General features: G+C 38.4%; 2 protein-coding genes across 3 annotated transcripts in view; one reads left to right on the top strand and one right to left on the bottom strand.

Annotated features, from left to right (window-relative positions):
* The window catches only part of eml2 (EMAP like 2), a 54,025-nt gene extending 45,229 nt beyond the window's left edge, over window positions 1-8,796 (bottom strand). Inside the window, exon 1 of the mRNA XM_059332004.1 lies at window positions 8,637-8,796. Within this exon, the coding sequence (XP_059187987.1) occupies window positions 8,637-8,709 (73 nt within the window). The 5' untranslated portion in view covers window positions 8,710-8,796. The remainder of the gene's footprint in view (window positions 1-8,636) is intronic.
* A 606-nt stretch (window positions 8,797-9,402) lies between these two features.
* On the top strand, window positions 9,403-25,160 carry rhbdd1 (rhomboid domain containing 1). 2 transcript variants are annotated; one of them, XM_059332015.1, is made up of 8 exons: window positions 9,403-9,530; window positions 13,994-14,158; window positions 15,535-15,814; window positions 20,584-20,716; window positions 21,785-21,873; window positions 22,026-22,091; window positions 23,240-23,383; window positions 23,468-25,160. In XM_059332015.1, the coding sequence occupies exons 1-8, from the start codon at window positions 9,528-9,530 to the stop codon at window positions 23,575-23,577; spliced, it is 990 nt and encodes a 329-aa protein (XP_059187998.1). In that variant the 5' UTR covers window positions 9,403-9,527; the 3' UTR covers window positions 23,578-25,160. The 2 variants fall into 2 exon arrangements, with proteins under 2 accessions (XP_059187998.1, XP_059188000.1); XM_059332017.1 differs by lacking the exon at window positions 9,403-9,530 and adding an exon at window positions 11,476-11,870.
* The last annotated feature ends 2,294 nt before the right edge of the window (window positions 25,161-27,454 follow it).

Genomic DNA, 27,454 nt, shown 5'->3' with positions numbered 1-27,454 from the left:
AAGTGTTTTTTTTTCTGTCTATAGTAAACAGCCACAAAGTTGGCCAATCCAGCTCTGAGCAGCAGCACAATGAGCTGTGATTGACAGCTGTTGTTGCTGCTTCACTCATTTCATCTCCGTCTACAGCTGAAAGAACACACTGTACTCTTTACTATTAGGATGCTCCAAGAATTCATCTACAGTGCCGTTTACACTGTAAATGTCATGACAGCTGATTATAGCAGCATTGTGTGCTAAAATGCAACACTCTAGCTCAGGGATGGGCAACGGGAGGCCCGGGGGCTGCATACAGCCCGCACCCTCACTTGAAGTGGCCCTCAGCACAACTACATGCATTTGAGCATGAAATCTTAAAAGTGCAGTGTAAAAATGCACAAAATTACTTCTTGCAGTTAATGTTGGTCTGCCTTTCTTGCACTGAAAAAAAAGAAACCACAGTAAGTTGTTATTTTTGATTTTCTTCAAACCTTTTGTATACCTATTTATACTGTTTTACATGCATTTGAGCATGAAATATGTTAAGTTACTGCACTGTAAACATATTTAAAATTGCAGTTTCATCATATCTGGTTAAGTGCACGGTCCTATATGTGGCCCTGTCAGGGCCGGTTCTAGCCCATTGGCTGCCCTAGGCGATATTGAGATTTTGCGCCCCCCCCCGAACCACATCCATTCCATGTATTCATTCTGATATAGGTACACTATGTTATATGTATTATGCTGTACACTAATATTTGATACATGAACTACAAGCAAGGTAATGGTCTCAGAACATTTTTATTTTTAGAAACTTTGGAACTTTACCAACAACAACTGAATTGAAAATATGAATAAATAAATAAGAAAACACAGATCTTCATCAAATTAAGAATGGCAAAGACTGAAAATAAATAAAATGTAGACATACAAATGCAATAAAAATAAACATAAAAATGAAATTTAAATTGCCCATGCTTTTAAAAAATGTTTCGTTAATGAATGTTGTTAAAACAAAGATGTATGCTTAAGGCCGCCACAAGGGGGCGCCCCCTGCCAATTTGGCGCCCTAGGCAGCCGCCTTGGTGGCCTGTAAGAATAACCGGCCCTGGGCCCTGTGGTAGTGTCCATGAAAAATTGTGGCCCCCTGCAGCATTTAAGTTGCCCATTCCTGGTCTAGCTGAATAAAAAAAATGGTTATTATAGGAAATTATTCCAGCCTTCATGCCACGATTCAGTTCCGGTTAAGAGCAGCAGAGAGAAGAATTCTTTACAAGCTGCTGGTGACTCACTTCAACCTGATGGTGAAACACAAAACTGCAGAGAGAAACAACAGCTCAGACTTCCTGCAGACACCAGAGACAACAGCTTCACTGTGTTTAATGATGTGTGACACCGACAGTTCCCCCTCCCTGCCATGTGGGGCTGCTGCTGTATCACTTTGCATAGAAGATGCTTCAGTGAATGTGGAAGGAGTTTGTTTATGCTTCCAGATAGGGCTGGGCGATATTTTGCTATAAAAGATATTAGAGCTGCATCTTTTTTCCATCATCGAATAATTGGTTTGAGCAGTTTTTTAAAGACAATAAGTCCAAATTCTTTGATTTCAGCTTCTTTAATTATGAATATTTCTGCTTTCTTTGTTCCTTTATGACAACAAACTGAATATCTCTTTGGTTTGTGGACAAAACAAGAGATTTCAGGACGTCATCTTGTGGTTTGGGAAACACTCACTGATATTTTTATACATTTTATTGACCAAACAACTAATCGATTAATCGTTTAAATAACCGACAGATTAATCTGTAATGGAAAATAATTGTTAGTGATATGGAATTAGACCATATCGCACATATGGATATTGTTATTTTTTTTTCTTTCTTTACATATAAATGCTGCCCTTACTAGGGTTTGTCATATTTACTTATTTTGTAATGTTCATTATTCTTTTGTCATATAAATATATTTAATTTGGAAAAACATCATAGGCTGTTTCTTTTTTAAGATATTTTTTTATTTAAATGTGCACTTTATTGAGCTTTGATTTGAGAAAAAAAAAAGATACTCCTGTTGTTATACAGTATGATGTTCACTTAAATAAACGGTTTCAATAAAACTACTTGTGACATGTCACATTTGGCTTTGACTGAACATTTGTGATACTTTGTGATAAAAATATCAGGAAATGTATCGTATATTGATATTCGGCCTAAATATATCTGGATATGACTTTTGGTCCATATCGCCCAGCCGTACTTCCAGATGTGTGGAGTTTCCCTTATTAAGGTGAACCTTGCACAGGAGTACAATAAATCTATAAAAACTTTTTAACTGAACACAAACTATATTTGCTCAAGATGTGAGCAGGTGTCCGAAGAGAGGATCTCTGGTTACAGTGGAGGACAGGTGGCAGAGGAAGAGAAAACGGGAAGAACGGAGACAGACAGACAACAATAAAGGAAGAAACAAGTTCGTTCGGCAGATGCTGCACGGCTGAGATCAGCAGCATGTCCAGACTCAAACTCCATCATGGAAGAAGAGACAATAGGCTCCACTCTGTTATTCTGTCTTATTATTCTCCACCTGCTTCTCACCTGCTGCAGCACAGCGGGCTGAAACACCTCGTCACCGCTTCCCTCCTGACTTCACTGTCTTCTCAGCTTTGGTTCACACTTCACACACTTCTATTTCCAGCAGCACTTTCTGCACCTATCATAGCAAACCTGCTTTGCACCTTAAATCAATATAATGCTGTTTAATGCCGTCATCTTTATGGTTTTAGGCTTCAAACAACAGAGCAACATCTTCCAGATCTTTAAACAGAGACTGATTCCCACACAGTCACTCTGATTCCTGGGACACACAGGTAGATTAATGATAATAAGTTGTATATTTCTGAGCAACAGATGTTCTCATAGGGACAGGAAGAGGAGAGAAATCCTCAGAAACTCTAGATTGACTGAGTTTAGGATAAGCCTTTGCTTTTTGGGTTAATGTGAGACAAAGATTAAGTAAAGGTTAGTGGTTAGAGAAAAAATATATATCGGTGAAGGTCCTAAAAGTACCTTTCACTCTTTCTCTGCAGCATGCTGTAATATAGTGGTAGGGCTGCACAATTAATCAAATTTTAATCGTGATCACGATTTTGGCCGACCACCATTAAATTAACCTGATCGTCGGCGATATTTCCATTTTAAAATGGAATGGCTCTCCTGCATATCTAATCAAGCACTTTCTACACCAGTAGTCCACCAACCACCAGGGGGCGAACACATAGTTAAGGTTTCATGTAGCTGCCTAAATAAATAACGAGCGAGCGCACCTTGTAGCGGTACCTTCAAGTCACTCTGTGGAATGTAGCATAAAGGCTGTTTCCAAAACTCCCCTAATTTGAATACGAGCCATCCTAGCGGACTTTTGACTGGACTTTTTTGTCCCTATAGAAGAGCAGGGCCGATTTTCTCCCCTGAAAAAAGCCTGGTTGCTGATTGGATAGAAGGCTAAGCAGGATGTGACGTAGTACTCGACGCCACAACAACACACGCCATTTGTAAAAGCTGGTGAAGCAGTGTTGCCAACTTAGCAACTTTGTTGCTATATTTAGTGGCTTTTCAGACCCCCTTAGCGACTATTTTACAAAAAAGCAACTGGAGACAAATCCAGCGACTTTTTCTGGTGTTATTGGAGACTTTTGAAGAGCAAGAACGAGTCAAATCGGCACAGTCCTCCTGCAGCAGTCTCTCCCAGCTGCAGAGCCGGAGGGGATGTTAACCCCTTAGCGTCCAGTCTGCAAATTGCTAACAGGCTAACAGTTAGCTCTGTAGCAGTACAGTGTGTATGTGCTGCTGCTGCTGCAGGAGGTGTTCACTTAGCGATCTCCGTTTGTTTACAACAAGCACCAGACACTAAAAACTGTTCCTATTGTTTGTTTAAAAATAGTGCAATAAAAATACAGATGTTTCCCCTAACATGATGAATAATCATGATTAATAATTGTGATTAAAATTATAATAACACCATGAAATCAAGCCTCAAAACACTGGTTGGATGTCAATCGCCTCTAGCAGAAGAGAAGGAGGTGGTCATGTTGAGGAGGAAGAGTTCAGGCTCCAGAGAGATTGACCTCCGACCTCTAAGTGGAGAAAGGCAAGCAAAAGAAGCTTATTTTAACTTTTAGTCCTCAAAATAATATCTGCAAATACCAGCAAGCACATACAGGCCTCTTTTCATTTCACTGATGAGAACCTTCCCTGACTTCACCTTTACTTAAGCTGCGTCCTACATTAACCTAACTAAGCCTTTACTGAAATAGAGGTGCATAAAACCTCTGTGTTTCTGAGGATTTCTCTTCTCTTCCTGTCCCATGAGAACATCTGGTGCTCTGAAACACAGCAACACACAACTCATTAATCTAGCCGTGTGTGTGTCCCAGGAATCAGAGGGACTGTATGGGAATCTGTCATTTTCTGCAAATGTAATTTAATTAGAATTTAAAGCAGAAATACCCCAAAGATAAATCATCTGAAAGCGAAACGTGTCAATTCTATGGAAATATGTGCCACCAGAAACTGAATTTGAATTATTTATATTTGAATTTGAATTGCTTAACTTGAATAATTGCATTAAAAAACTGAATTTGAATCACATAATTTGAATGACTGACATATAAACATGCGTTGTTTAACGTTGTAATTATGAACAATGCCAAATCGGAATTATGAATGCAAAAGTGAAGGTGGAACAGAGTATAAAGCATGAAAAGTCGCTCTTAGAGCAGAATAGAGGGGTCGAACAAAACAAAAGTCGACCTGTGACCTACACTGTAAAAAATGTTTGTAGAAATTACAGTAAAAACTGTCAAATTACCTCAGAAATAGGGCGTAAAATTTAAAAATATATATCACCATAGTAGACACTTTTTATTATGGTAAATCAAAGAATAGCATAAAAACTTTGACTTTTACTGTCATAAACTGTAGGAAACACACAGTTTTGCAGTAAAAATATAACATTTCCATGTAAAATTAATGGAGAAATACCATGATGTCAAAATGACACAATTACCATAAAAATAATGTGAATATTCAGTCTAAATTATAGTTTTTGCTGATATTTACATTTAAATTTACAGTAGAAATTACAGTAAAAACTAACAAATTACATCAGAAATAGGGCGTAAAATTTAAAATTATATATCACCATAGTCAGACACTTAATTAATAAATTCAATTCGCAAAATTCAATTTCAATTTTCTGCGACGAACATCCAGGTAGTTGAGGCAAAGCAATCGAGCACAGGTACACAGATCGCCTCTTCAGCCAATCAGCACCTCTGTTTTCTGTGCTCGATTGCTCTGCCTCAACTACCTGGATGTTTGTTGCAGAAAATTGAAATTGAATTTTGCGAACTGAATTTGAATTGTGAGAACTGAATGTTCAGTTCCAAACTAAATAAATTCAATTTCAAATTACAATTCAGATTCAGTTTTTCAATGCAATGATTCAAATTGAACAACACAAATTCAAATGATGTAATTCAAATTCAGTTTTTAATGCAATTATTCAAGTTAAGCAATTCAAATTCAAATATAAATAATTCAAATTCAATTTCTGGTGGCACATATGCTCCTACTCTCTGGAATTCTTTACCACATGAACTCAGGTCTGTTACAACAGTGTCTTCCTTTAAAAGCAGACTAAAAACACATCTTTTTCTCAAGCTTTTAGTTATATAAAGGGTAAAAGGCTCTATTAAAAACAGTTCTATTGTTGTTTCTTTTAACAATCATAATACCACTACCTCTTACCCTACCCTCATTTTTTATGCTGTCTTATATGTTTTTATATGTATGTCACATTATTTTATGGTTTATTTTATCTGTTTTATATATAATGTCAATGCACTGTTTAGTGTATGTATATTGTATATTTTGTCATGTATGATTTTTACTTTAAGCACATTGAGTTTATGCCTGCCGTATGAAATGTGCTATATTAATAAATTTGACTTGACTTGACAATACATACAATTCTACCAGGCAGAAAGTGATTGAAGAAACTCTGGAGGAAGGCCTGACTGGACCAGCTGTCACTCAACAAGCTCTTCTGGCAACCTGCAGCCGACATGATTCCCTTTATATTCTTATTTCAGGTCATTTTAACACCTGTGCTAGCTGGGCTCCTGTGTAGCTACATGCACTGGACCTTTGCATTTGTCCCACAGTTTAAGTTAAACCTTGAGCCAGCAGGCAGCAGCAGGAGGCTCTGGACCACAACCATCACCAAATGGTTTGAATGGCACATGTTACATGGTGGATAATCAGACTCCAGTTACCCCTCACTGCCTCTGCACCTGTCGCTCAATATGGCTGTCTGTGAAGTTAAGAAGGCTGCAGAGACAGAGACAGTGTGTTTATATCACTGAATCAACCTACAACATTACGAGTATCTAGTAGAAACCATCACTATCTTGTTCAGCTGACACAGAAACGATTTTACAGTTTTTCCCAGTCGCTTTGGTGCATTTCTCACATCACTATTGACATTTGCACAACAGTTAATGCATTTCTCAAAACAATTAGTACAAACTGCAAAACCTAGTTGACAACCTGCAATGTCTCTGTCATGTTTTCATTATGCCAGTTTATTCTGTAAATGTTTTCCAATGTAAAAAAGTCAGATCTTGGTGACACTACCTGAAAATGCTCCAGACAGACTTTATACTATTTACACAGCCATTTGAAAACTACAGTAAAGTTACACATTACTGTATTTAGTGAGGTAACTGAGTACAACACACTGAATATGTATGTTTCATATTTTTACTGCATATGCTCTTTTCAATTCTAATTTGTTTGCAGCATTGTGCAAAAGGAAAAAAACACCCTTATTTATAACAAACATTAAGTTCCTTTGGGTAGAGCCATGTGTCTCTGTTTACAGTCCCTTACTTTTGTGATTTGTGTGTGATGTCCTTTTTTTTGTCCATTTGTTTGATGGGTGCATGCCTTGGTTGGTTATTTATTTAATATTTATCTTTTTTGCACTGCCGGGAGAGCTGTGCCTCAATTTCGTTGTGCTAACATATTTTTTTATTATACTACCGTGCAATGACAAAGACTCTATTCTATTCTGTGCACAGTACAGAGTCACAGTGTTGTAGAAATGGTTCACACTATGTCCTGATGGTTCATATATGTTGTAAAGTGTTTATGGGTCTATGGATTCAGCTCTGAGTGATTGTGGCTTATCATTGGTTGCATCTAATACTTCACACAGCCAAACACAAACAGCAGAGAGTTGTATGAAAGCACTTGATGCATGTCCAAAAGCATTTATAATGTGTTGGAAGGAATGAGAAACTGCTACTATGATGAGCACAAATGACTAAATGTTGTGGAGGTTGAACTAACTAAATGCACCAAAGCGACTGAAAAAAACTGTAATGATCATCCACAATCTTCCATTGTCACCACGTATATGATCAGTCCTGGAGGCAGCAGCAGGTATTTGCATGAAATTTGTGAAGCAGGATGTAGCAGATAGAAAGATAGAAAGATACAAAGCTGCAGGAGGAAGAGGAGTCAAACTACAAAGGATACGCAGTGATCAGCATGCATTCAAATCCACAAAATGCCTCTTTTTAAAAAGCTTAAAGTGGCAAAATTGCAATGTAAACAAGGTTCCAGGTGACTAGTTTTTGTTGCTGAGGTGAAAGGAATCACACCTAAAAAGGTAGATATCAGCCTGCTGTATTTCTCTCTCTCAAGAACAACCAGAAACACTACATACACTGCAAAAAACATGAAGCTAACCAAGTATTTTCTTCTTATATCTAGCAATAGTATCTTAATTATATTGTTTTGAGTATAATTTACCTACTGACCATAGCTTTATGTGCTTATTTAATTATCAATATTATTATTATGTATTTATTGTTTAAAGACTTGTTTTTAGGATTGACATTGTGAGCTTTTTCATGCTTGTCAAGCTATTCAACTGTTGAATATGGTGAGTTTTTACCTAAAATATTGGTTCCAATTGAGAGTTTTATTTGCATGTAGTTTAATGCTATCTCAAAGGCATTTTCTGCACCAAACCGTGCTCATTTCAAGTATGCTGGCTTATTTTAATGTTACAGTTGGTCTATTCAAGCCACAATTGCACAAAACAAGAATATTTTGATTTATTTCAACATATTGGTTTTTCCAGTGCCTAGATATTTTTATTTATTTAAAGAAACATTTACTTTCTGCACTGGTAGATAATTTTAATTGTTTCGAGCATGTATTTGCTTAATTCTAGTTATTTATTTCTTATTTTTTGTCAGTTGTTTTTTGCAGTGTAGAATGAGAGACAGGACAAAACGCATAAAATAAACCACATAATATCTATAAACAGACAAAAACATAAGAAAAATAAAATAACACAAGCCAGAATCTGCAGAATCTGAGCTGTAAATTGAATGCCACTCATATATAATGTATCAATCAGGCTAATCTGCGCAGTGACTAAACATTTAAGGCGGACATGCAGCAGCAAAATGTTTTTTCACTGCAGATTAAATGTCATTTTCAAGACATTTTGGGCCAATTTGTGCACGTTTCGACACCGACTTCAGATGCAGGATGAATTAATTGACATTCCCTGTTGCAGCTCACCGTTGTTGCAGTATTGTAGCAGCAGGTTGGTGCTGTCATACAGGCTCCCACACGAAGAGATCCTCTCCGACATCCTCTCCTCTGCTCCTTTCTCCTTCTCTCTCTCCGGCTTCTCCTCCTCTCTGTCTGCTCCTTTGTCCTCCTTTCACCCCTCTGTCTCTTCTTCTCCCCTTCCTGTCTCCTCCTCGCTCATAAACAGTCAAACACATGCACCTTTACCTGCTGCTGCTCCTCCTGCTCCTCCTGCTCCCCCTCTCTACTCTCCCGCTCCTGTCGCTCTGCCAGCGTCAAGCGCCACACTGTGGAACACACTACACTTCCACTTAACACTTTCAAAATAAATCATGGGACGCAATAGCAGATAAGAGTATATTTGAAGAGGAATCTAGAACGTGTGCGCTTGATTTATGATTTCAACATTTAAATAATAATAATAATAATAATACCTTTATTTATATAGCACATTTAAAACAGCGTTTAAAGGAGAAGATGTACTTGTAACACTAAGATGCATGAGCAAAGAAAGATAACTCTAAGTTTACTCTTATTTTGCTTTTATTTTGTGGAGCAACCCGCGCGTCTTCCGGTAATAATCTCTCTGACTTCCGCTGACTTGACGAAACGTCCCCGCCTGTATCTGCCCTGCGTACCGCTGTTACTATAGTAACAGCCTCTCCGGCTGCTGATCATTGGAGAGAGAGAGAGAGAGAGAGAGAGAGAGAGAGAGAGAGAGAGAGAGAGAGAGAGAGAGAGATAAGAACATGGCTGAACGATCTGCAGCTTTAATGTGAATTAAACCGGATCTGCTGGCTAACGTCCGGCTGAAGCTTCAGGTTCTGACCAGAGAAAGAAAGATGATCCCGGCGGCGGAGTTTTGTTTCTGAATAATTCATGGTGAGAAACACACGTGTTGGTAATTGATGCCGAAGACTGTTTAGTTGAAGCGGGAGGGTTACCTCCTCTGATGTCACTCACTTCATTCATTTCATTTGTTCCCTGGAAAGTGATGATAACCCATCAAAAGAGCATTGGGGGAAAATATTGCATATTGCATTTCGAGAAGAAAAGTCGAAATGTCGACAATAAAGAAATAAGTTAATTTATTTAGGGATATGAAATTTAATTTTACTCTTTATCTGTCTTTTTAATTTACTCAATTAATAATTCATTAATTAATTAATAATTCTTATTAACGTCATCCAATCTGTTATTGTCTTGTGTCTTTGTATAATTTCTAATTTTACTTTGATACGACAGCTGGGGGTGTCTGTGACTGAGACCCCTTTTTCTTCTCCCTTTTCATTTATAATATATGTATATATTGTTTTATTGCTGCCTTCCTTCCTTTTTTTTCTGGACTGAGGTCAGTCGTGAGCTACTTGAATCATTTTGGTTTGGATGCTGGTTTATTTTCCTATCTGTTGCGATATCTTTGTGAATATATAGAACACTTTAATGTTGTTTATGTTTTTGTTTTGATAAAAATCAATAAAATCTCTAAAAAAAATAAAAAAAGAGATTGTTCTGACAATAATAGTGAGTTGATTTTTATAGTACTTATACTATAGTGCGCAAATCCTCACTCCATTGTGCCACTGGAGGGCAGCAAACACTCAAAGTTACACTTCAGTACAAACTAACCTCATAAAATAACATAAAATAACATCTCTCTGTACTTGTTGTGTATTTGCAACCTTTGAAGTTTATGAAAAAAAAACGTATGCCTGGTTAGCCATGCATTTACATAGTGGTGTAGTTCCCATGATGGCCACTAGAGGGCAGCAAAGAGCTTCTAAATACTCTTGTGTCGGTCTCCAGTTAAGCACTTCCCTTGAGAACTTTCAAAATAAGATGTATATTGGGGGGAAAAAATAACATTTAAAAAAATTAAGAAACTCATTATACATAAGTATTCAACCGATATTTGAGAACAAATAGGAGCAGGAAGGAACAAAACCATACTGGAATATAGTGAGAGTGAAAGATAAACAGGACCTTGGTTGTTTTATTCAGGACTACAATTATCAATGGACAGATGGGGAAAAACTCAAACTGGAAAAGCCGTAATACGCATTAGTGATGGGAATTTTGTCTCTTTCTAGTGATCCGGATCATTTGTCTCAGCTCACCAAGAAGAGCTGGGTTTTTCGGCTCCCAAATGGCTCTTCGTTTTACCACTTATACCTTTTATAATTCAACCAAATTTAGCACTGTTTTGACTTGTGATTTGTATTTGAACATATATATCACTTAAAATTCAATAAATTGCTGTAGCCAGTTACATTTACAGTTGTAAAATCCCTTGTTAACTCTCTAACTGGCTTGAAGAACCACTCTGCTACACAAAGAAGATAGAAAATGCCTATAAAGATCTAAGCATGGAATTAAACATTTTAATTTTTTTTATAACACACAGACCTAACAAAACAAGTAAAGTACTGAAAAAATAGAAATTAAATACAGCAATCAAGTAAATGTGCTTTGCTAATGGCAACTACTGACATCTGAATAAAAAAAAAAAACATAATGTTTTTGTTATAGAGTAAAAATAATAATGAATAAGCAACTTAATAAATAGAAATATAATACAATACAAAAAAAATAAAAAATAATACAATGTGCAATGTGGAACTTTTTATTAGTTTTTTTTTTTAGGGCAGATTGGCGTTGAGAAGACCAAGTATATATTATATTATATTATATTATATTATATTATTTCTGTCATTGTCACTGTCTCAGCGCTGCCCCCCTGCCCCTCCCTGCTAGGTGGTATGATCCGTGTCAATCCTCACATGATCGTCCGCAGCACCTGCAGATACTTTTTCTAACGAGAAGAGTAAAAAAGTAAAATAAAATAGAATAAAAAGTAGGGCTCGCTGACGGACGTTGTCCAACTCCCATCGTTCACGTAAAAGATCCGGACCTTTGAACCGGCTCGTTTGCGATCGACACATCACTAATACGCATGCGCCATACGTCAGTTTGTTATGGTCACGTGACAGGTGATCCACCCACCAAACTTTTAGTGAGTCGTTAAACGTGATAATTAGTAAGTATAATATGATGAAACATGGAGAAACACTCCGCTGACGTGTGACTGAAGTCTTTCTAGATTAATGTAAACTCTGTCAGCGTTAGAAGCGGACTGAAAGCACTCACGGTTAACTAACGTTAATGCATTAGCATTAGCATTAGCCAGAGCATCACAGGAGGAAGAGGAAGCAACTTAATACAGTAAGATTATTTTAAATAACCACTAATGATCCTAAATGTGTCTGTTAGGGAGATTTTATACCTGGTTATCAAATTGGGATGGTTTGCAAATAACGTGTACTTTCTTCCGTTAGTTATTGGCTGTCGTTAGTGAAACTCACAGCATTTTGCTCAGAAGCCTCTTATTCGACTAATGCTACCTAATATATACATCAGAAGACTTTGAAATATTTTGAAAACTATCGTGTCACACCTGCTCACATCTAAAGTGTTTAGAGTTTCTAGTCCCAGTCTCGTCTCACATTGGGGTTTTAGACAGACTGTGAATCTTGCAGGGAAACTATTTACAAGACTACAACTAGATTCTTTTAGCAGTTTTTCCATCATGCTCTTAGTAAAAAAACTGACTAAATGGAGGAGAAGCAGCTTTTGGCTCCAGCTGCTCTAGTGTGTGACTCAGTGGTTTGTGTTTAAAAAAACAACAACAAAAAGAAGAGAAGATGCCACAAAATGCCCCTTTCACAAAGCTGAAAAGGGTTTCTGTTTTTATCACATGAAAAGTTGACTATTTTACAGTAAAAATAGATATAAGGAAGAATAAAGGAAAGGAACATTTAGAAATGAGTTCATGATATACATTTATGTCCTATTTAATTATAATGTGTTTAATTGAATAATTATATTTATCAACTCTATCAACTTTCATTTAGTTAATCACACATTAATCATGGATTATTTATTACTTATTTATGTATACATTTATTTATATATTCAACTGGGTCTCCTTAATGTTCTCTTTACTAAAAAACATCTAAATATATGACATCACTATATTTTTATTGAGGCATTATTGTGATGTTCCTTTTTCCTGTGGAAGTGGTTTTACTGGCCGGTCTGGAACCGGGGACCTTTCCCCCGCTCATCTATTGGTTGATGATTGTGTTACGTCACTGAGACTTGAGATAACATCAAACACGTTTGATATGATCCAAACCAAGACTAGGAAAAGACTGATATGAAACAGAGCAGATTACTACCTTAAACTTAACCATGGAGATGACGGGAGCGCTGTAACTCCAGTAAAACTCCTAGATTTACTAAAGACTTTCAGCTTTTAGTCTGGGACTGGGGACATCTTTTGGTGGAAGCCCAGCATTAATCTGTGGGCCTTCCTGTGACCCAAAGATGACAACAAAAATGGTTCCTGGAGGTCTGGGTCATTAATGTTTGAGTCTAGTCAGTGTTTGTAAAGTCTGTAAACCAATATCTAACACCCAGAGGAAAAAGTAATTGCTTCCCTTAACTTGAACTGCTCTTCCTTTACATTAAACCATTATACGGATACCAAACTGCATTGAGTGTTTCCGTGGGCTGTTGCTAATGATTTAATGGTTTTAATGGATATTTATGAGCACATCCCACTTAATAAACCTGTGCCTATTGATTTTTCTCAAACACATTATCTGAGCACATCAGAGTAAGTCATTAATTCTCTGTAAATGGACAAACTGTGACCACAGAGTCATCTGATGACATAAATTCATAGATTCAGGTCTTGGTGTTCTGATTCTACTTTTAGTGTTTTGGCAGATATTAAGACTAACTGACTATGTGATGAATGCAACTCATTGTCATTGCTTTATAGAGCTGCAACAATTATTTGATTAATCAAACAATAATCTATTATTAAATTAATCGCCAACTATTTTGATAATCGAATAATTGTTTTGAGCAGTTTTTTAAAGACAATAAGTCTAAATTCTCTGATTTCAGCTTCTTCAATGTGAATATTTCTGGTTTCTTTGTTCCTTTATGACAATAAACTGAATATCTCTTTGGTTTGTGGACAAAACAAGAGATTTGAAGACATCATCTTGTGGTTTGGGAAACACAGATTGATATTTTTCAACATTTTATTGACCAAACAACTAATCGGTTAATCGTTTAAATAATCGACAGATTATTAGATATTGAAAATGATAAAAGTTAGTTGCAGGCCTACCAGAAAGCAAACTTTTTTTTCATATAGCTCTTTTAAAAAACAGATATTAAAAATGCTTTACAGAAGAAGGTAAAGAGACTTTCTCCTGGCTCCTCCATCAATTCTCCTGGTGAAGAATAATCTCACAGCCGTCTCTTCACAGGCTGTTTTCAAAATGCGGAGCCGGCAGAGGGGATCCCACCTGGGCTTGTTGCTCCTGGCCTCCCAGCTGTTCCAGGTGGGCCTGGACAACATCCCCCCAGTCACCCTGGCTGTCCTGGGACTCAACGTCTACCTTTTCCTGTTCCCCGCAGCTCCACTCATGCAGGTAATTGTCCAACACAGCACTAAATATAGAGGAGTTTATTATTTAGATAATTGTCCGCCTCCAGCTTATCTACTGAGTAGGGCTGGGCGATATGGACCAAAAGTCATATCCCGATATATTGAGGCTAAATATCGATATATGATATATATCCCGATATTTTTATCGCAAAGTGAGAGCAAATGTTCAGTCAAAGTCAAATATGACATGTCACAAGTACTTTTATTGGAACCATTTATTTAAGTGAACATAAATACTGTATAACCACAGGAGAACCCTTTAAAAAAAAATCAAGCTCCATAAAATGCACATTTAAATAAAAAATCCTATGAAATTAAATTGGCCAATCCTTTTTCTGAATTCAGTATATTTATATGAGAAAAGAATAACAAACATTACAAAATAAATAAATATGACAAACCCTAGTAAGGGCAGCATTTATACATAAAGAAAGAAAAAAAAAAATAACTATATCGATATATGCAATATGGTCTAATTCCATATCACATTGAAAAATATATAGATATATTTTTTATATCGATATATCACCCAGCCCTACTACTGAGCCAATTTGCTGTTTTTATTTGGTTTATATCATTCATTCATTATCATTAACCGCTTATCCGCACTCTGGTCGCGAATGCTGGAGCCGATCCCAGCTGACATTGGGCGAGAGGCAGGGTCCACCCTGGACAGGTCTCCAGTCAATCACAGGGCCGACACAGAGACAGACAATCACACTCTCATTCACTCCTACGGGCAATTTAGAGTCACCAGTTAAACCTAAGTGCATGTTTTTGGACTGTGAGAGGAAGCAGGAGAACCCACACTGACACGGGGAGAACATGAAAACTCCACACAGAAGAGCTGCAGGAAATGTTTAACCTACTGTCCCAGTCTGCACTCATCTAGCAGGAATGACATGCACCATAGCCTTGTATGGACAATATGGACAAGATGAGTAGCAGGAAATTGCATGCTGCCACTTTCCCTAAGCCCAAATTCCAATCTTATCTGGCCTCCCCTAAACAGCCCTGGCTCAAGGCTGTTACTGGATAATAAATTCCCCTGGATGAGCACTGCAGCGAGACTCTACTTCCCCTGCCACCTCAACCTCCTACCCGCAAAGGCGGGTCTCAGGCTTACACACTCAAACTCCCACATATAAACAGAAATGCATACATTCTTTCATTTGTCTTCCTGTTCACCTCTGTCATATTGTATGTGTGTTTTATACGCTTTGGACGGGTTGATGGAAAATTTCGTTGTACTCATACTTGTTACTCTGTGCAATGACAATAAAGGCTTCTGATTCTGGTACTGTATTAAATTGATACTATGAGTACTAATATGAATATTACTGTCCTTCCTGTTCTCAGGCCTGTGTGAGTGTCCAGCAGGCGTACTGGTTTAGAGACTGGCGCCGCCTCCTGCTGTCCCCGCTGCACCATGCAGATGATTGGCATCTCTACTTCAACATGGTGTCCTTCCTCTGGAAAGGTATCAAGCTGGAGCGCCGGCTGGGCGGGCCCTGGTTCGTCTACCTGCTGTCAGTCTTCTCTCTGCTCACCGGATTGGTCTATCTGCTGGTGGAGGCGTTGTTAACCGAGCTGACCCAGGACCAGTCCTACAGTATGACCTGCGCTGTCGGCTTCTCAGGTACACACTCATCTAAAAATACAAAGGATGAACAGTGTAATTTGGTATAAAATACTTGAGTTTTTATGTACTTCTACTGGTATAACAGCACTAAAAATGGCCTTTTTTTCTAAAAGTAGAGCCAAGTAGATACAGCAACGTATGTATTTCAGGGTTGGTATGGGTGCTTGAAATTCTTGAAAATGCTTAAATTTTAATGTTGAATTTCAAGGTTTAAAAAGTGCTTGGATTTTGGATTAAGTGCTTGTAGACGCTTGAAATTCTTACTGTATTTCTCTTGCAGTCTGACTATAGATCATTACATTTTCAATGGAAAAAACTATATAAAAATAGAATAGCCTGTACCCTATCTGAAATGAAGCCCGCTCCGCCTGCGTCTTCTTGTTTCTGAGATGTTTCTTGATGCTCTACCCTGTATCTTCTTACTGAAGGGAGTTTTTATAATTCCTAGTGGATGCGAGGGCTCCTGAAGTATTATGAAGGCCTATTTGTGGGGCTTTCCTCCTAGTTTGGGTCGTGTTTAGTTCCACCAGCTGCCGGTTGATGGTTTTTGTGAGCTTACTTTTGCTCCTAGCCCCTAGATTCCCATACCAGTATGTTTTATGAGATTAGCAAACTACTTTTAGTTGTTGAAAGTGTAATACCATTGCTGGTGGTATGGTTAAGTGAAATTACCCCTTTTAGTACGGACGAAAGTCCTCTGGTTGCGTTGCACTGAGAGAAGTGAAAGTATATCCTGGCAAAATATACAGAAATTCACTAAAAAACCTATACTGACTGGGGCAGTAAGAGTTTTTCAGCTGGGGCGTTCTGAATCTCTCTGAATATTTGCTGTGATCAGCCTAAAATCTGCATTGCTTTCTGAATTCTGAGAATTCATCTCTGTGAGGGCAAGTGAGCAATTAAGTGGCCATCTAGGGTTGGTAATAACCCCCAGGTGTGAGCAATTTTGCACTTCAATTGGAAATTCCAACCATTCACAGCTCTGGCAGAGGGAGGTCTACGCTTGTCACAATCAGCCTTAATGCGAGAACAGCCGTGTTCAATTCCAATCACAGTATAATAACAGGGGCGTTTGCTAAAGCGGCAGCTGTCCTTGGGTAAGACGGACGAGGCTAAGACAAGCAAGTTTACCTGTGCAAGTTCACCGAGCAAAGGGAACCAGTCCTATTCCCTCCCAGTCTTACAATATGTGCCACCCCATTCCTGTTGTTGTCTCCGGTCTACGCAGAAAACTGGCCAAAAGGTGCAGAAACCTATCTAACCTTCGGCCTCTCAAACAGTCCTCACGCACTGTCACTTCCTTTTCCATGGGCCTGTGGAACTGCCAATCCGCAGCAAACAAAAGCGATTTTATTACGGCTTACACAAACCACCTTTCTCTTCAGCTCCTTGCTCTCACTGAGACCTGGATCAAACCTGAGAACACAGACACCCCTGCTGCTCTCTCCACTAATTACACCCTCTCCCACACCCCCCGTCCTTCTGGGCGATGAGGTGGGACTGGCCTGTTAATCTCCAATAAATGGAAATTCACTCCTCTGCTACATTCCATCAGATATGACACTTTCGGATACCATGCCATAACAGTAACTGCTCCTGTTAAAGCCTACGTTGTGGTCATTTATCGTCCACCAGGCCAGCTGGGTGGCTTCACAGATGAGCTAGATACCCTGCTCTCTTCCATACCTGATCATGACTGTCCGTTGCTTGTCCTGGGTGACATGAACATCCACTTCGACAGTCCAGACTCTAATAACTTCATGACGTTAATTCATTCATTTGACCTTCAGCTGGTCCAAAGTCCTCCTACTCACAAAGCTGGCAAGAACCTTGACTTAATTCTCATCCGTAACTGTGCCACAGATGCACTGGTGGTAACGCCTCTCCACCTGTCAGATCACTTTTTTATCCAGTTTAATGTCACTCTACCAGAGCAACCCTCTGCTCCTGCACCAATGGTTACGTTCCGCCGTAACCTCCAGAACTTATCCCCAGCCCACTTCTCCTCTATTGTTGCCTCTGCCCTACCTCCACTCAGCACATTCTCCTCTCTGAAGGCTAATGATGCCACTGACTCACTTTGCTCTACTCTGAACTCGTGTCTGAACAGGCTATGTCCTTTATCTACAAGGCCTGCTCGACCAAACCAATCCCACCCATGGTTGACTGATACCCTTCGATCACAGCGCACCAAGCTCAGAGCTGCTGAAAGAAAATGGCTCAAATCCAAACTTGCCGACGATCTCATAAACTATCAGACACTATTGTCCTCATTCTCAGGCAGCATCACCGATGCAAAGACTGCTTTTTACAACGACAAAGTCAACAATGTCACTGACCACCGGAAACTCTTTTCCACCTTCAAATCACTAGTCAACCCTCCGCCTCCTCCTCCTCCTACCTGCCTCACCGCAGACACATTTGCATCCTTCTTCACAAGCAAAGTTGCAGCAATTAGCAGCCAATTATCTGACCCCCACCCGACTCCTAATACTGTAACATGTAGAAGTCCTACTACATGTCTTTCTGTATCTCAGCTGGGCGGCACTGAATCAGTTGCTAGCACCTCATTTTCTGGCTTTACACCCCTCTCTGAGAGTGAGATATCCAAACTGTTGACATGTAGCCGTCCTACTACATGCTCGTTGGACCCTATACCAACAAACCTTCTTCAGTCCATTAGCCCAACCATCACGCCAGCTGTCACACATGTGATTAACGCCTCACTGTCCTCCGGCACTTTTCCCACCGCATTCAAAGCAGCTCGGGTAACACCTCTTCTCAAGAAACCCTCCCTCAACCCTGCTGAAGTCGAGAACTATCGTCCTGTCTCACTTCTTCCATTCTTATCCAAAACTATTGAACGGGCGGTCGCTAAGCAACTTTCAGAATTCCTCCTACAGAACAATCTTCTTGATCCAAATCAATCTGGTTTCAAAAGCGGTCACTCAACTGAAACTGCTCTGTTGTCTGTGACAGAAGCCTTAAAAGAAGCAAGAACAGCAGCAAAGTCCTCAGTTCTCATTCTGCTTGACTTGTCAGCTGCATTTGACACAGTTAACCATCGCATCCTCCTCTCTACTCTCTAAAATGGGCATCTCTGGCTTGGCCCTGTCCTGGTTTGATTCCTACCTCAAAGGACGCTCATTCAGTGTATCCTGGCATGGACAGTTGTCTACTTTGTCTTGCCTCACCACAGGGGTTCCCCAGGGCTCAGTGCTGGGACCCCTGCTATTCGCTATCTACACCACCTCTCTGGGTGAGGTTATCCGCTCACATGGCTTTTCCTACCACTGCTATGCAGATGACACTCAGCTCTATCTGTCATTTCCTCCTGATGACCCATCGGTCTCTGCACGGGTCTCTGACTGCCTCTCTGACATAGCCACTTGGATGAAGGCACATCACCTCCAGCTTAACCTCTCAAAAACTGAACTGCTGGTCCTCCCTGCTAAACCCACAATACACCACAACATCAACATCAAGATTGACTCCCTGTGTCTTTCACCCACCAAGGTGGTGCGAAACTTAGGGGTGATGATTGATGACCAACTCACCTTTTCCAGTCATGTCGCCTCAGTTACCCGGTCATGCCGCTTTGCACTTTACAACATCAGAAAAATCAGACCTTACCTAACTCAACATGCCACTCAACTCCTGACACAGGCTGTTGTCATCTCAAAACTTGACTACTGTAATGCCCTCCTGACAGGCCTGCCAGCCTGCTCAGTAAAACCGCTTCAGATGATCCAGAACGCGGCGGCGCGCCTGGTCTACAACCAGCCAAAAAGGTCACATGTCACTCCGCTGCTCATTGAGCTCCACTGGCTACCTGTTGCAGCCCGCATCAAATTCAAATCTCTAATGCTGGCCTACAAAGTTGTTGTCTCCGGTACTGCTCCTACCTACCTGAACGCCCTGATTCAGACATATGCTACCTCACGACCGTTGCGCTCTTCCAATGAACGGCGCCTGGCTCTGCCCCCCGTTGGTCCAAGGCAATCCAGACTCTTTGCACTTCTTGTTCCCCGCTGGTGGAACACACTACCAGTTCCTACCAGAGCAGGGGCGTCCCTCTCTACCTTTTTAAAAAAAAAAAAAAAAAAACTCCTGAAGACCCAGCTCTTCAGAGAGCATCTTCTCTCCTAGACCACATGATAATTCTACTCCTCGAAGAATTGTCACTAGCACTAATAGCTCTTATTGCACTATACCTTGATTTTTTGCTTTTACTCTTCCTGTAAGTCGCTTTGGATAAAAGCGTCTGCTAAATGACAAAATGTAAATGACTAAATGTAGTATTGAAGTACTCATCTAAAACATGACATTTACAACCGAAAGGTACTGGAAAAGCTTGAAAATGGACCTGGAAAGTCCTTGAAAAGTGCTTGAATTTGACCACTGAAAGAGTGTACGAACCCTGGTATTTATTGATGAAACTGTATGTTTAGGGATTTAAACTACAGGTCCTATCTAATTAAAGCAAAAAATGCACAACCAATTTGTGGTTGAATAAATATTTTTTCAGTACAGTTTTCTTTCATATTGGTATTTGATGTCTTTGTCTTTTTTTGTTCTGTTTTCTCTCAGCTCCCTTGTTGCATTCTGTCATTTTCAGTGTATTGTATTGTAGTGTTTGTTATATTTTTGTCCAGGTTTTCTGCTGCGAAAGCATCATATTACAGTATATGAACCAACATAGTTGATATCCTCTCAGCCTGCTGCTGTCGTCCCACCATGGTCAAATCCTCTTTAAATGCTTCCAGGTGTCCTGTTTGCTCTGAAGGTGCTCAGTAACCATTATCACCCAGGAGGTGTCACCTATGTGATGGGTTTCCAAGTGGCTAATCGCTATGCTAGCTGGGTGGAGCTAGTCCTTATCCATGTTACATCACCCGGGTGAGTTAACAATCACACAGTTGTATAAAAAACATAACCAGGATTCAGAGTTTACAAGCCAAAAGATATAAGTTGATCTCTGTGTTTTTACTAAAGTATGAAAAGCGTGTTGTTTACACCACTACAGCTGCCATTACTCTTCACTACTGGTAGAAAAACTGTTAATCTCAGATAGATTTCCAAGACTGAAAGTCAAAAATATCTCAGGAGAGGGAAAAAAATCAAGGTTATAATAGTTTTGGATTTTTCTTATTAGTTTTAGTTTTAATTTCATTGTGAATTTTTGTTTTCAGATTCAGTTCATTTTAGTTAGTTTTTAGAGTGAGTTTGCTAGTTTTAATTTGTTTTTATTTTTTGGAAAATGCTTAGTTTTAGTTTAGTTTTTATTAGTTTTAGTGTTAGTTTTATTTTTTTTGTAACGGGCTATGAGTTTGGTGCGAGATTCAAAGAGGTCATAATAAATTTTGCCTTTATTTCCTTTGGTTTATCCATCTTAGCCCCAATAAGGTCATTAACTCTTACAGTTCCAGGTGTTTTTAATTTTGGTTCAAGTGTCGACATCCCAGTCTAAATAAACATAATATGTTTGTTTAGACTGGGTATTTAGACGGGGATAAATATAATTTACCATGGGATAAATGTATTTAGACTGGGATAAATATTATTTACCATTGTTCCTACATGTTCACTAACAGAATCCTCTTTTTAATGGAAACACTGGATTATGTATGAAAAAAAGTTGACAAAGACGAAAACGAAAGACATTTTCTCTATAGTTTTGGTTAGTTTTAGTTCGTTTTGTAACCACAAAATACAGTTTCAGTTAGTTATTGTTTTAAAAAAATATATTGTTTTTATTTTTATTTCAGGTAGCGAAAATGTTTTTTCAATTCTAGTTTTCGTTATTTGGTTAGTATTTCGTTAACTATAATAACCTTGGTTGGAGCTGGTGGTGAATTGGTGAAGTTGTCCTGTTACTACATGCTGTCAGATGCTATGACTTAAAGTGTCCAGCAGGTGGCAGTGTTTTATTAGGGTCAGGAGTTAATGTGTGCTCTGTTTCTTCAGGACCTCTTTTGTGGGTCACCTGGCAGGTATCCTGGTGGGTCTGCTCTACACAGCCGGACCCCTGAAGACCATCATGAAGAAATGTGCAGGTCTGAATTTATACTATGTGTGTTTCCATTTCAGGAGATATTTATAATTTGTGCAGATTTGTGAGTCTTAGTATTCATTCTTGCAAAAGTCTAAATGCACATTAACAGCATTTTTTGCACTAAAGTGATCTGTTTATTTATGTTTTTACCAGAGTTTGTGACATCAAACGGATATAACTCCCGTCCCAGAACACAATACAGCTCCTCAGGCTTCTCAGGTACAAATAATTCAAGGAGAGTTATTGTATATGCATGGGCATTTCCATACTATGAAGTAATTTAACCGCAACACAGGACATTGATTGTATTGTTCTTGTTTGTTTGTCATTTAGTTAATTGAATGATGATGCCAGTGGGATGTAATGTCTGTGGCCTGAAGTGAGAGATTCCTGCTGATTCCTTTTGGGATCCCTGGTATTTTAGGAAATTAATGCACTTTTAAACTATATATTCATGATTTTTAAGGATTGACATCTTCTGTAGTGCCACTGACAGGATAGGAAAATTGCAAAAAATAGTTAAACTAACACATCGCTGTCTTTTCACAGGATCTGTAGATAACAAGAGTAATATAGAATTCACCAGGCTAAACCTTTTTGACACCTATTTCAAAGTCGCTGCCTGTGCGCTTCAGAATCGATTTTAAGATTCTTTTACTGGTTTATAAATCTCTTAATGGTCTTAGTCCAGCCTATTGATCTGATTAAATTTATCCTATGAACCCTGGAGGACCCTCAGGTCTTCTGGCCTTTTAATAAAACCAAACTTTAGAACTAAAACCCACGGTCTTTTTAATTTGGCTTTTACTTGAACCATTTTTTGAGATTTTTCTGCTCATGCATCTTAGTGTTACAACATTTTCTTTTTTCTTTCTTTCTTTTTTATTTATTTATTTGCTACTATTTATTAGTCTATTTTATATAGTTTTATTTTATCATGCTCTACTTCTTAATTATTTATTTGTTGTTTTTATCTTTTTTTATCTAGCTTTTTTATTTTTATTTTTAAATTTTTTTATCGTTATTTACTTTTGTTTTTTATTTTATCTAATATATTCTATCCTAATTTATTTTTATGTAATTAATTTCTAACCTGCCTCCAGTGTTTCCTCAGTTTGTGCTTTGTTTTTATGGATGGGTGGGGTGGAGGGTGTGTGCTTGTTTCTATGTTTTATTATTATTATTACTACTACTTTCTACTTTTTTATGTAAAGCACTTTGTGTTACATCTCTCTTGTATGAAGTGTGCTATACAAATAAATTCTGATGGATTGATGTATTTTTTCTTAAGTTAGCTTACTAATGCTGTGTGTGTGTGTGTGTGTGTGTGTGTGTGTGTGTGTGTGTGTGTGTGTGTGTGCATGCAGGCTACAGTGGCGCTGGTGGAGGAGCCTCAGGATACCATCAGAATCCACCAGATTACACAACAACTCATTCAGCGTCTTATACAGGAGGACTGACGGAGGAAGAGCAGATGGATGCAGCCATCAGAAACAGCCTGAACGACAGAGGTACGCTGAAATCAAAAAATACCAATTAAAAGCCAAACCAGATAAGAGTCAACTGCAAACATCTGATAATGTTTTGATTTACAGGACAAAGCGGCCAGAGAGGAGCTCCTCCTCCTCCTTATGGTTTCCACCTCCCCGAGGAGGCGAGAGCAGAGGAGATCAGGTTGAGGAGACTGAGGAGGTTTGACAGCTGAAGAAGAAGAAGAAGGTTGAAGGTGATGAGACAGAAGAGGAGTTCCCTCCTGGTCCAAACTCTGCTTCACAGACTGAGGAAGAAGGTCCAACCACTCAGACTGACTCTTTTACTGTGGGCTCCACAGACTTTACCAAAGATTTACTGGTAGCTACGGAAAGCTACTTTAATGTGAATACCTGAGTGTGAGCAGGTTAGCTTTGGTTTCTGACGACACTGAAGCTGTTTCCTGACTTGCAGCTTCTGATTTGGGAGTTAAGAGGAAAGTTAGGGGCGTTCGTAATGTTTCTCATGAGATGTAAAAAGGATACTGGACCAATCAAAAGCCGTAGAGCCAATTTTACACTGCAAAACAAGATAAAAACACTAAATCTGAGGGAAATTATCTTGCTGCATGGACAGATAATTTCACTTGACAAGATTTCTTAAATTAAGATTATTAAATCTAGAAATAAGCATGTTGAACGCTTAAAATAACAAATTAACTCTTAAAACAAGATAAATTATCTAACACTTCTAAATCTAAAGTTTGTTTATCTTGGTAAGAAACTAATAATTTGCAGGTCACTCTGCTTGGGACAGTTCATCGCTGCTTGCAGCTTTAATTTATCTTGTTTTAAGAGTTAATTTCTTATTTTAAGAGTTCAACATGCTTATTTCTAGATTTAATAATCTTAATTTAAGAAATATTGTCAAGTGAAATTATCTGTCCATGCAGCAAGATCATTTCCCTCAGATTTACTGTTTCATCTTGTTTTTAGACACAACATTGTTGCAGTGTACATTTGAGCAGTGAAACATTATTTCTGTGAAAAAGAGGAATTTCTCTTCTTGTTTTCCAAACCAATTAAGACCAGGTCTGAGTATGAATGTTATATTAAGATTTGTCAAACCTGGACTCGGTTGACAAATAGATTTGAGAGATTTTACCTTCAGTTTCCTATTTGCAGAACTTTCTTTTCTTTTATTCTCTTCTGCCTTTTCTCCACCGATATATATATATATATATATATATATATATATATATATATATCTCCAGGTCTAGCTCAATAACCATGATACTTTGACGCATCAAATGTGCACTTTTTCAATCTAGTCAGATTTATTATACTTACTGCAGATTTTATTCAACACCTCATCTTGTGTGTTCTTGTTCAGGGGAGGAAGGCTGTGAAGTCACACTTTCACATTTACATACTTCTTTTCCCCCCATAAATAGTTAAATCTGAACCTGTCCATTGACAGAATACTTATTGTGAATTTGGGGAAAGCTTTGGGTCTCTCCATGCTGGTTATGATATGATATCTTGAATTATTTCTTTTTGTTTACTTTCAAACGAGCCTTTCAGATTGCTAAAACACCTCCTGCATGATGCCAAGTACTCATGCATAACAATTAGACTGCTACCAAACGTGAATGCTGCCTTGATGGTACACATCTGGTGTCATGGAGGCCCAGCTGGCTTGTGTAATTGAGCATCTGTAATAAATGTTCTATTTAGCACAAAAAGTTCTGCTCATGTAGCTGTTTTTAACCTCATATAATCCATGCTGATCGGTGGTAAACACACGCCAGAAAACAAGTGCACTGCAAAAAAGGTGTGTCTAAAAACAAGATAAAAACACTAAATCGGAGGGGAATGATCTTTTTCTGCATGGACATTAAATTAAACTCTTAAAAAAATTAAAGCTGCAAGCAGCGATGAACTGGCCCGAGCAGAGTGCACTGCAATTTATTTGTTTCTTACCAAGATTTGGAAGTGTTATATAATTTATCTTGTTTTAAGAGTTAATTTCTTATTTTAAGCGTTAAACATGCTTATTTCTAGATGTAATAATCTTAATATAAGAAATCTTGTCAAGGTAAATTATCTGTCCATGCAGCAAGATCATTTCCCTCAGATTTAGTGTTTTTATCTTTTTTTTAGACACACCTTTTTTGCAGTGTGGCTGAGTTTCACCCTGTATTATTAAAAATCAGCAAACATGTTAAGTGTAATATTACTTTTCTCATGTCTCAATACATTATGTTTTTGAAATTACGCTTAATGTCTTTTTCATTTTTAAATCTCACCTGTCACAGTGACACAAGCTACAATAGCAACGTGGTAGATGTACGTTGCTGCCTCTGATTTCCCCTCAAGCCCTGAAGCATGATGGGAAGTAGGATAGCTTAACATAGAGCAGGACAAGCCAACGAGCCTTCACCAAACATGGATCTAAATCATGGGTCTCAAACTTGCGGCCCGCGGGCCAATTGCGGCCCTCGTGGTGATATTTTGTGGCCCCCTCCTTGATATGAAAGTTTAATGTGAGTTTTATATGAATGGCATACCGTGTTGTGTGTGGAAGGTCCCTTTAATTACTTTTTTTGGTAATTTTGTGTCTTTTTTAAAATAATTTTGTGTCTTTTTTGTCATTTTGTCTCTTTTGGGTCATTTTGTGTCTTTTTTTTATTTTAATAATTCTGTCTTTTTTGGGTCATTTTGTGTCTTAAATAATTTTGTGTCTTTTTTGGTAATTCTGTCTTTTTTGGTTATTTTGTTTCTTATGTAATTTAGGTTTTTTTTCTGTCATTTTGTGTCTTTTTTTTGTAATTTTGTGTCTTTTTTACATCATTTTGTGTCTTTTTTTTAAAAGTAATTTAGTCTATTTTTGGTCATTTTGTATCTATTTTTGGTCATTTTGTATCTTTTTTTTGGTCATTGTGTCTTTTTTTTGGTATTTTTGTGTCTTTTTTTTGGTCATTTTGATACTGCCTCCAGCGGCCCCCAGGTAATTAGAGTTTGAGACCCCTGATCTAAAACCATGCTGCAGTAGATGTCGCTGATGTGTTGTCTCGAGTTAAGAAAAGGTGAAAAGGTTGTGTGTTAGAGACCCAGACTCTCCAGAGACTGACAAGTCAAGTCACTTTTATTTATGCAACACTATATCGCATGTAACTGTTTTCAAATCAGAGAGATTTGACAGGTTGCATGGTTTGATGGTGCATCCTGCCGAGGGAGCGTGGGAGCTGAGTGGAGCGCGGGGCCTGGCAGCACATGAATGGGGGAGTCTGCAGAGTGACGGAGGGGATGACAGGATGGGGACAGGGACGACATGCACCACGCAGCAGGTGCTGCTGTAGCAGTCTGTCTGCACTCTGTCACTGATTAAACAGGCTGGGTCACTGTTTGAGGACAAATTGCCCTCTGTACACATGATACGATCGTCATCAGCCCTCAGGTGTGTGATCACTGCAGCCTGTATAAAAGACAGGACCATTTGTTCACACCATGGGACTGTGGAAGAGAACCTCAGTACCTGCTGAAACATTTGAGGTATGTAACTAAAAAACTGGAGTAACTAAATGTGTGTGGTAACTCGGTGACGGGGCACATTAAAGGCATTTCTTGGCATGTTTGTTGGTTTTATGTCTTTTTCTGTGTCCGTACAGAAAAGTTGTCTGTTTGTCATCCCACATTACACCTCGTCTCTAAACTCGACTGACTGGTTCTGAGAAGTGCCCGACCTGCTGATCAATCGGGACCAAACTGTGAGTAACGCTCCTGTCCTACGCACTGCAAAAAGGTATCTTAAAAACAAGATAAAAACACTAAATCTGAGGGAAATTATCTTGCTGCATGGACAGATAATTTCACTTGACAAGATTTCTTGAATTAAGATTATGAAAGTTGATTAATCAAAGTAAAGGGTAATCAAAAGTCTTTATCACTAATTTTCAAGGTATTATATTTTGTTGCTTGTTTTTAATATGTTCACTGCAAAAAACCTTCCACAAAACTTCCAAAAACCAGATAAAAACATTAAATATGTGCATTTATTACTATTTAAATATCTTTCTTTTATTTGTAAATCTTATTATTGTTTTGGTATTT

The sequence above is a fragment of the Centropristis striata genome, chromosome 4, assembly GCF_030273125.1.
Source record: "Centropristis striata isolate RG_2023a ecotype Rhode Island chromosome 4, C.striata_1.0, whole genome shotgun sequence".
Classification (NCBI taxonomy): Eukaryota; Metazoa; Chordata; class Actinopteri; order Perciformes; family Serranidae; genus Centropristis; species Centropristis striata.
The sequence above is the reverse complement of the archived record's forward strand: the minus strand, read 5'-3'. Positions and strand labels throughout refer to the sequence as shown.

Coding starts and splice junctions, on each gene's coding strand:
- rhbdd1 (XM_059332015.1), top strand. Junction 14,159..15,534: donor CCGCAGCTCCACTCATGCAG/GTAATTGTCCAA, acceptor TCCTGTTCTCAG/GCCTGTGTGAGTGTCCAGCA. Junction 22,092..23,239: donor CAGCTCCTCAGGCTTCTCAG/GTACAAATAATT, acceptor GTGTGCATGCAG/GCTACAGTGGCGCTGGTGGA.